The 11,077-nt window shown below is 34.6% G+C and overlaps 1 protein-coding gene across 2 annotated transcripts in view; it reads right to left on the minus strand.

Moving 5' to 3' along the window:
- Dgkb (diacylglycerol kinase beta) overlaps window positions 1-11,077 on the minus strand; it is a 705,005-nt gene that overhangs the window by 386,496 nt on the left and 307,432 nt on the right. For both annotated transcript variants that reach the window (XM_023709934.1, XM_023709933.1), the window contains one exon: window positions 7,604-7,764. In XM_023709934.1, coding sequence (XP_023565702.1) covers window positions 7,604-7,764 — 161 coding nt within the window. The remainder of the gene's footprint in view (window positions 1-7,603; window positions 7,765-11,077) is intronic.

Here is an 11,077-nt window from a genome sequence, read left to right on the forward strand (position 1 = left end):
TCCCTCCCTCCCTCCCTTCCTCTGTCCCTCCTACCCTGGCCCCTGCATCTGCCTAAGCAGGCATGTTAATCCACTGAGTTCTGTGGCTTCACACCCTACCACCACTTATAATCAGCCATATGACTTCCTTTGGCCGAAGCAATTAGGAAATTTGACACAAACAGAGGCTTGGACAGTACTAGCACATTGGGGTCTATCCTCTTCTGCATCCCAGAGCTTTTCCACTACCAAAGATGAAGTCTTATATGTAAAACTTATGATGATAATGTTATGTACAGTCAAAACCATTATCATACTAGTATCCAGTACAAACCAGATTTATGAGTAAGGAAAGCATAGGGTTACGAACCCCAGCTAACTGCCACTATTGGTAGAACAATCTAGATGAACCACTGATTTTTAAATACTACTACTACTACTACTACTACTAATAATAATAATAACAATATATAGCTTATTTTTAAGTTGCTGCCTTTTAGAAGGGTAATTTATACAGTAATAAATCAATAATAAATTTGCTTATAACCCCAAATGATTTCAAACTGAAACATTCCTCTGAGCTTTGTACTGGAATGCCAGCTTAGTATTTCTACTAACTTATTTGTTCAGCTTAATGTATGTTTACAACCTCCACCAATTGTCTGGTCTTATCAATGCCATCTCCATAAATGTGGCTATCACTGTTGTTAAAAATCAAACATCAGGATTAGTCTTGAAATTTAACTTGCTGCAATGTCCTAGAAATTATGAATTCGGTTTCAGCAATATATTTTAGTTATGTTTGACTCTCAGTAGTCATGGTTCTCATTGTCTTCACATGCCTCCTGTTTCACATAAGATGATACAGGTCAGACTTTCTGCTACTCCTACACATGTCCATGATTGTTTTTCAGCAGTATTACAAATATTAGTTCAAAATAGTCACTCTGAAAACAACAGGTTAAAAAATAAAGTCAAGAACAACCTCTCTGAATTGTTATTTTAATTTGACTTCCCAAAGGTGACTTGGCATATGAACAAAATTTCTAATATAAATCATATTGAATCTAAATTATTTTTGATAGATTATTGTTTAATAAATCTGCAGTTTTTCTTTTACATTTTGAGGTTTATCATTATAAGTCATTCATGTCTTCCAATCCTGTTTATGAAAAATTTAGTCTTTCCTTACAGAATTTAATTACACATAACTGGGAAATACAATTATAAAAAAGAATTGCTTTTTTAAGGAAGCAAGACAAATTGGAAAAAAATTAATATAAGTATGATGTTGAAAATTTGGTTCTACAATTATGTGTGAGAGACATAATTATGAACAATTTTTAAATGACTTTAATTGTCTAGGAGAATTTTACACTCAGATTACTTCTATAGTTTCATTTTTTTGCTCCAATTTAAAAAATTATATAGGAAAACATAGATTTATTATGGAGCATACTTTACATGAAAGTCATCGATTTTCAGTAAATGGCCCATTTGCAAACAAAGGATGTGGGCTGGGCTTATAAAAACACATTATTCATAGGTTCAAAATGAAGTATTTAAAGCTATATATGTCATCTATATGGTGTTTGTTCTGTTAATATTTTAATTAATTTCAAACTACCACCTCCGGTAGAGGAACTTGTAGTGCACATAAACTGGGCTACTTCATCCTTGGTGAATTATTCAGGCTGTATACCTGAAGTCCAGTCTCACATCACAACTTCCAGAGTCCTGCAGGACAGGACAGCGGCCACTTCTGTAGCATTTTTAATGTTATTCATCCACTGTCCCTCTCCACATTCCAGCTTCACTGGTCTAGCAAATCTTTGAAAACACAAAGCTCTCCCTCACCTCAAACCCTTCACACCCCGTTACATCCACCAGCTGTGTTCTTTTCACACATTTTAGGCATCCAGTTCAGTGCTCTTCAGATCTCTTCTGAAATGAATATTTTTAATAGAACTTGTTCCTATCAGATCTAAAGTTGTGTCCTTTATTCTAGGTCAAAGTAGATTTTGTTTTCTTTTATACCCATTACTATAACTTTAAAAAATTTTGCTTGTTGCATTTCTTTTTTAGCAAAAATTTCCTTCTTCCTTTTAATTCATAGCTTCAATCACGAAGTGATGGGTCTTTAAATCATTGCTGTAAGCGATAAGGCCTAACGTAGACACTTAAGTTTTTGTTTATTAAATGAATGAATGAAGAAACAGCTATGAAGATAAAATTAATAGCTTATAAACTTCTTAGCGATACAGTTGTCACAAAGTTTTATTCCTGGGAAGTTTAATATTATCTGTGGTGGACCAGATGAAAATATCAGAATAAAAGGCTGTGCATAGTAGTTTCAATAATTGCTATAATCTCTCATATATCAAGCATGGAAGCTTAGTGAGCACATTGGACTCTTCTGTCATGTTCTTTACTGATCTTTCAATTGTATCTGGCACACGGTTGCTATTAAATATATTTCTAGTGATGAACCACCACAGTTGAAGTGTATCTACTTTTATGATCTCATATCATTTTTAATAATTCAGGTTAAAATTTAAACATAGAAGCAAAGAAGTGGTAGAGTGGCGAGGGATTTTCTATTTTTCCTTTCCCCCTTGGCACTCAGAAAATGCCTTCCTTGTAATTAGGAGCAAAAGAACAGCTCTTTAGCATCAGAGTTAGTCAAGTGAGGGAGAGCTGAGTAACACATTAGTAGTGGAAACAATGGTAATTTGTCTTCTGGGTCTGGTTCCTTTAAAAAGGAAAGCAGAATGAATCGCTGCAATAGTCCACTTTCTCTTGTGGATTTATTGGGTAAAGAAGGCTCTGGGTATCTATAGGAAGGTAGGGGTGTATGGCCCCATGTCACTGACTGCTGCATTGATGTGGAACTTCTCCCTAAAGGTTAACATTTCTGACATGTGACATGAAGAACTGATTTTAACTCAGTAATAGGCCACTGTTATTTTAGGGTTGCTTTTGCCAGCAGTTAACAGCTACACCGTAGGATATGAAGATGATATCCTTAAAACTTTGAGGCAAAGTGTTTTGTTGATTGCAAAACACTTTTAGTCAGTATGTGAAGGTGAGTACTTGGAAATAAAACTATTGATATTGCAGCCCAACTTTGGGATAAGACTGTAGCTAGTTGGCAAGGGGGTTCCTAGAGGCAACTGCACACTCACTTCATTCCTTCTTGTGCCCATGGTGACAAAATGTTGAGACATCCACCTCACACTTCAATTTCATTACTTTTCATGTTCATGCCTGTGTTCCTAGGGACGATACTTGCAATGTACTAGCTTTGATATTTTCAGAAAAAGCTTGCAAAAATTATGAAATTAATATATTTTCATGTAGATTTCCTGATTTAGGAAGTGGAATGTCAGCTGTTGAACATAAGGCAAACTTATTGGATGACACTTGAGGCATGAACGCTCCATGGGATTCACTGGTGTGATGGTGACTTGAGTGCTGTGATTTTTCTTTCTGCGGCAGTGGTATATGCTTTAGAAAGCCTCAACAAAACCCTGTTGCTTATCTAATTAGTCATGCTTTACCTTAAAACCATGAGTATATTCTATTATACATTCCTTTATTAGGTTTTTTATTGATCCCTCAAATAGAATTGTTCAGCATTTCCATCATTTACTTATATAATGTAAAGTAGAAAATTCTCTTTTTCTGTTAAGAGGCTAGTTTTTCAACATCAGCACTAGGTAATCTGTCATTTCCTGTGGGATTTTGAGTAAGCCTTACACAAAAGTGCAGTATGTGTCTATCTTTAAAATTGACATGACATTTCTTGAATTATATCTAATTTACATATCCATGACAAAGAAACAAATTTGACACAAACCCAGTTGTAATTTTGATTATAGAGCAAATGTATAAATTCATTTGTATGTTATGTCAAGCAATCTCATACAAAGGATAGGAAATGTATCTATTTGTTTTGATTATTTGTGTATTTGAAGGTTGAATATTTTCTAGATAATATTTTTATATGAAAATATTAATTTCTTGCATGTTTTCTAATTTTGCTTGTGATTGTCTTTCTAAATTTATTGGGTAACATTAATTTAGTGGAATGTCAATTAATATTTATGTTTGATTTTACATTTGGCAACTTTGATTTACTACTACATTGGTCAACACATATGTTCAATAGGGAGTCATACAATCTTTTCAGTTAGGAGACATATATATCATAATTTTAATTTTTTTCTGTGTTTACTTTTTCTCTTGCATTCTGTGTTGTTTTATTGTAAGTCACTTCACTTATTGATGGAAGTAATCTTTCTGTAGGTCTAATAAGCTTTTTTGATAACTCATTTTTAAACATTTTGGTATTACTTATTTTTTGTTATAATCTGTCTTCTTTTTTCTTTTCTATTTGAACTGTTGTCATTTACTTATATTTCTGTTGTTTTCCATTTACAGCCTTTTCAGTTTTTGTATTTAAATATAAACGTTCGATAGTGTTGGTAATTCTCAATGTCAACACATTGATATTTTGACCTGCGTGATCTTTGCTGTGTGTTTGTGAAGTCATACTATGCACTGAGGATTTAGCTGCATGTCTAACTTCTACCCTGTGCTGCAGTATTAATCTTCTTTTAGTCATAACAGTCAGATATGAGGCCTGACATTGCCAAACGTCCTCTGGAAAGAGAGGCAATCACATGTTCTTGAGAGCCAGAGGCAACTGACTTAAAGCACACAACAAATGGTGAGATATTCACTCAGAAAACACTGCCTCACTTCATCCAAGGGCATGTACTGGATATTTTTAGTGTTTCAGCTTTGGTCTGTTTTATTCCTGTCCAGGTTCATGGGTGTTGAGGTTCCTTATGATAGGACAAATACTCTCAAGGAATGACTCATGATGGAAGTCAGATAATCTGCATGCCCTGAAACGTCTAAGACTAGAGATCTCCATGGCAAATGTTTGGAAGTGAGTGACACGCTCAACTTGATAACCTGACATGGACAGGGAATTAAGCAATGGACTTGCAAAAGCTTCACAGGAAATCTTGGGCATGACAGACATGATGGGTCAACCTGAGTTGTTATACATCTTTGGCTGATGGGAGGGCTCTATACCTGCTCAAGAGAGAGAAAAGAGAGTCTAGTGATCTTCACATCACTGCTTATAGGAGTAGCTTTGGGCATGAGCAGAAGAAACCGAGGAGTCAGAGTTATTAAAAACTGAAATTGTCCAATATTTGTCTGAAATTTGATTCCACAGAACACACAGACCCATGCAATAACAAAGACTTGCTACCTCCAATGGAGCATGGTCTCCAAAAAATCAGATTAACACAGAGGGATAACTTGGAAACCAGTATCAAAATAAAACAAGAATTAAATAAGAAGTCCACTGACCATCAGCATTCACACCCCAAAGAGGAGAATTTCCATAGGTGAGGCACTAAACAATCAAACTTAGGGGACAGAAAGAGCATTCAAAGTTGTTACAAAATATCAAAAAAATTTCCAGTCTCATTTAAATATGCAGAGGACTATTACAGCACTTTGCATATTTAGGAAAACTCAAATGAGCAAACAAACAAATAAGGACTCTGATGAGAGCTGTATGCTGTCAGGCTCTTTCATGGGCCAAGATGGACTTTAATGTACAAGGACTTCAGAACAGCTATTATAGATATGTCAACTACTAAACTACACAGTGGAAATTATAGAGAAAGCCTGTGGTGACGTTTCAAAGAGAAAAGACTGATCAGATACATAGACTTTAAAAAAAGAAACAAATGGAAATTTTAGCGTTCAAAACTATTATTAATCAACACCTAAAAAGATTACTAGATAGATAAAAGAAACTGACATAATTTAAAATACCTAGTGTCTAGAAATTATACAAATATCCATCAGTCTTTGAAAGAATTAACTCAAGCAGTAATATATCTGTTACGGTTTGTGTCTAAAGGTCTCCCCAAAATCTCATGCAACAATGGATGGAGGGGAAGACTTGGTGGGGGATGAATCTAGAGTTTGTGATAGGTTCATTGTCCAATGTAGGAATGATGGTGTGAGTGCCACACATACCCGAGGGTATTCTGCATACAATATAAGGGAGGAAGAGAAGTTTTCTCTCTTTCTTATTCTTTTTGCTGTCCCCTGCCACCATGAGTGGTGTTCATCTGCTACGTCACCCTGTCTTGGACCTTGCCAATTTTGGATTGAAACCTCTGCAAACTGTGAGCTAACTACACCTTTTCCCCTTTAACCTTAGGTATTAGGCATTTTGTCCCAGAAATGAGAGAAAAGTAGCCAAGAAACCACCTATAATCTATTAGTATTCAGCAATAAAATGGAAACCAGTATTAGCATGGTTTAGAACAGAGAATGTCAGAAACATTACACTAATTGAGAGAATGGAGATGTAAAAGTTCATATAGTATATGATTTCTTTTATATGAAACACCTATAAAACACAAATACCAGACAAAAAGCAGATGTGTTGTTGCTTAGAGCAGAGGGAAAGAGTTAGAAGGGACTACAATTGGGTATTAAGATTATTGGTTGGGTGATAAAATGCTCCAACTGGAAAAACTTATCAAAATAACTAAAAAGTACACATAAAATAATTGCATAGGACTGTGTGTAAATTATAGGCTATTAAAGCTTTTAAAATACATTTTTATAGTAGCATACACAGTAGAGCCTCTTAAGATAATTACAAATTCTATTTTTCCAGTTTTTAGCAAACTATGACAACCATTATGGTCTTAAGAGCATGGTGTATGTAACCATTAAGATTTGCCAATTCTTGAGGCCTACAATAGTGTATAGTCATACCATTAGTGTATCTGAAAGAAGAAATAATAAACCAGATATTACATGTAAGCATAGACATTCACATTAATTAATTTGCTGAAGGACTCTTGTCATTGTAGACTGACTGTTAAATTCACAGAGACAATGAATGTTTATTATGGTCAACTAATGTCTATCTGTGTATGCATGTGTTTATATACATGTAAGAAAGAAATGAGATAGATATATAAGAAGTGAAACTCATTAACTGGAATACAGTGTTATATATAACATATAGTGCTATAGATAATATATTGACTCATAATTATTAAGTACAAATAAATAAAATAAATATTAGAATTATTAATTACTTAAGGATTAAAGTTTGAATGGCTTTACACTGATAAACAACATTTTATTATATGGCTAAAAACTAAGAATTTGTATATAGCGACAGGTTTATCGTAGATAACATAAATCTAAAGGTAAGATAAAATTTGATACTATATTTTCATGTTTTTCCTAAAATAGTGCTTTACTTTATACTAAAAAAAATTGTAAATACCTTATAAACTGTTCTAAACTTAATTTCATTTCCAGAAATAGTCAAAGACATTAACAATATAGTTTCTTTCCTATGTCTAATGCATGACAAATTTATCAATTGCTGATAGTGTCTTTAAATAAATTCATAAGCTTTTTTATTATCCATTAGAAAAGATTTTGTTGATACACAAATAAAATAAAGTACTTATAATCAGTAAGTTTTCATAGTATGAGAGATTTCTCAGGGTCATTATCCAGGACAGATTTTTTTTAAAAAAAAAGGAGTGGAAAACCTTACCACGCCAATGGAAAAGTAATTATTGATGATGCTGTAAGGCACTGGGTCTCCTTTCTCATCCTTGTCATTTGGGACAACTTCAAACTTCCATCTGTCCAACATGATTTCTGTGCTGCTTTCAATACCTTTAAGGATTTTCATCAGATTCTCACCTTCATATCCTAATGAAAACAAAAATTACAGTGTGAAAAAAAAATCAGCTAACAAAAGTTGCTTCATAGTGCTTAAGTATTCATGCACGTGCATTTCTCCAAGGCCAAATAATTCATTCAAAGGTAATTCTAACACTGTAGAAAAAGGAACACTCAATGATGTTATTCTTAACTTGGATTTGCAAAGCTTATGTCTTTGCTGTGGCACAAATTCACAGTGTACCCAACTGTCAAATGAACATTTCCACTATATCCCCAACACATTTGTATATCAATATATTCCAAATGCAGATAATTATCTGCTTCCATGTTTTTCCTGTGCATCTTACCCCAGAAAATCACCACCCATGTGCTGAAGTGAAAAACCTAGATGCCTTAACACACTTTGCATCCCTCTCTGATGACTGTTTCCCCTCTAGTGATACAGAACAGCACTCAATAAAAACAAAAGATCCTGCCCCTTTTTAGTACTTTGTTTCATGTTATTTATTATGCTGACCAATCAGGCTGTTTTTTTTTTTTTTTTTTTTTTTTTCTCATTAGCTGGCTGGCTTCTGTATCTTCAGCATGGTTTTTGAGTCAGTACCACTACTGTCTGGAATCCACCTCCCCAAATGGAGCAGATGCTTTTCTAGCAGGCTGTTCACAAACTAGCCCTAGCCTAGAACTAGTGCACTGTATTGAATGTGGTTGTTCTTCTGTCTAGAGGAGTATCTCTGGGCACGTCTGTCTCCAGCAGATGCTGAGTCTTATATGGCTTCTGTTTCAGAGCAGATCTGCTGCAGCTGGGCAGTGTGAGCAGAAAGGGATGCCTTTGCTTAATAGAACAGCTTCTCTGAGTTTATCTATGGGTATGTAATGCTTATTTAACACTGTTGCTTAATACTGACTACATCACCTTCTTTCTGTTTCTTAGCCTCTCTCCACATTATTTTTTTCTGCTCTGAAGCCTTGGTTTATGGTGAGGATTTAAGACATAAGGCTTTAGCATATGAGGCCTAAAACACATATTGCAAAGGCTGCTACTATCAGAATTTAGTATGATATAGTAATGTAAATAATTTTATCACTTTAAAGATGCACACACATTTGCACATATATACACATACAAACACAGTCACATGTTCCCAAAATTTTGAGTTAGAAGAGTATTTTCAATAGTTTTGTTCTTAGTTCTATCTTTTAACTTGTAATTTAATAATTTATTTGTTGCACAAAAAAATGCCAGAGGCTAGTAGTTCTCAGAGATGTTTACATAGATACTTTTGGAAAAATTCAATTGGATAAAATGAAAAATAATAGATACTTGCTCATCTGAATAAGAATAAATTATCTCAAGAAGAATAAATTACAATAAGGATGCTACTCATGGAAACCTCCCTACAGCCAGTGCCCAGACCTGGCATGTAAGTGGGACCGCTTGTTGGTCTGCCAGATCCTCATTCCAGCCAGCACTCAGGCCAGGCATGTATGTGGAATTTCCTCCATCAGAATGGCCTGGTGTGGAATCCTGAAGAATAACTCCCCACAGAGAGGCTAGAGGCAAGATCTACCCGGCTAATCCAGGAGTAGAATGTCTTGCCAGAGTGGCACAGTGGGTTCACTTCCAAGGGCTGCAGGACAAAGAAGTGGAGTACAGCAGCCAGTCCCAAGCTATACCCACCTGGATGAGTTTGAGCTTGTTAGATATGGACCTGGTGCTAAGGTAATAACTCTACTAAACCTCTACACCAAAGGTCAGAAGACAGTGCTATGCAAAATGACAAACAGAAGGAACAAACTGCATTCTCAGGCCCCAAGCCAACCAAAACAAATGCCAGAGAAAATAGTATAGAAGAAATTGGAAATAACAAGCCTGAAATAATAGCATCTGAAGTAAAGAAACAACTGAAGAAAGGTATATAGGAAATCAGATGAGAAATAATTTCTGAAGTAAAAAAAAAATAGTAACTGTAGTGAAAGAAGTACTAAGTGCTTTTAAAGAAGACACCGATAAAAAATAGAGCAGAACAGAAAAATAATGGAATCTTTGAAAGAGCATAGAGAAAGAAATAGAACATATGAAGCAGATTCAAAAAGATACACAGGAAATTAAAATCTCAATCACAAGCTGGCAAAACCGTTTGATTGAAAGTGAAAATAGACTTTTAGACCTTGAAAACACCATTGCAACTAGTGAAAAGGTAAGAAAAGATCTCTTAAAAGCAACTAAGATGCAGGAAAAATATAATTCAAAATCTACAAGACGATGCAAAGATGAACAACATAAGACTACTAAGCATCAATGAGAAAGAAAGAGTCAATAGAAATTATATAAAAGATATATGGGCAGAAGTAATAGCAGAAAACTTTCCAAATATGAGGAAACAATCTGACATTCAGGTAACTTAAGCATATAGAACTCCAAATAACATCAACCCAATTAAAACCACAACCAGACAGATAATAATCAAGATCCTAGAAATTCAGAACAGGAACAGTATTCTAAGAGCCACTAGAGACAAGAAACAGATCACATTTATAGGAAAGCTCATCAGAATAATGGCAGATTTCTCTTCACAAGCCATCAAGTCAAGAAAAGCATGGAGCAAAGTACTTTAAGTCTTTCAAGAAAACAAATTCTAGCCCAGACTGCTATACCCTACAAAACTCTCTTTCAAGTTTAATGGAGAAGTGAAATATTTCCATGATAAAGAACAACTAAAGAATTTCATGAAGACAAAGTCAACTCTATACAGACTACTAAAAGATATTCCAGAGATGGATCAAAATTACCACAACTCCATGAATGAGAACAGAAAGAACTCACCAAATAGGGAAAATAATTAAACGCAGGAAAAAAAAGAGGTATACACTAGCAGTCTCTCAATTAACCTTTTGTATACAGCAGCAAAATATTTCCATCAGCATACTCTACAAATGGACTTCTCCTGCACCCTATGGGTCATGATTCTGTGCAGGTCTACAGGGTGGATATCAAGGAAATAGCAGTGGCTCAGTCCCACAAGTGACACCTGACTACCAGTAAGCATCATGGACACTGTCCACATCTACCACATACTAGAACTTTGTGCAATATCCTATCCCCAAACTGTTAGAAGTGGTAGTCATATATTTCCATTCCAATATTTTTGTTATGTTTTATTCTTAGCCATTCTTTACTGTCATGAATACTTTTTTTTAGTTGATATTTTTGCATATATTAACATAATCAAATACTATGTGAGTACTCTGAATCAATCACAGATTTGTACATATGAACATTACATTGTGGCTTCTTAGTTGGACTCACAATTTAATTTTAATTTTGAATATAATTTTG

Source organism: Octodon degus, unplaced genomic scaffold (genome assembly GCF_000260255.1).
Source record: "Octodon degus isolate 3935 unplaced genomic scaffold, OctDeg1.0 scaffold00015, whole genome shotgun sequence".
In the NCBI taxonomy this organism is placed as follows: domain Eukaryota; kingdom Metazoa; phylum Chordata; class Mammalia; order Rodentia; family Octodontidae; genus Octodon; species Octodon degus.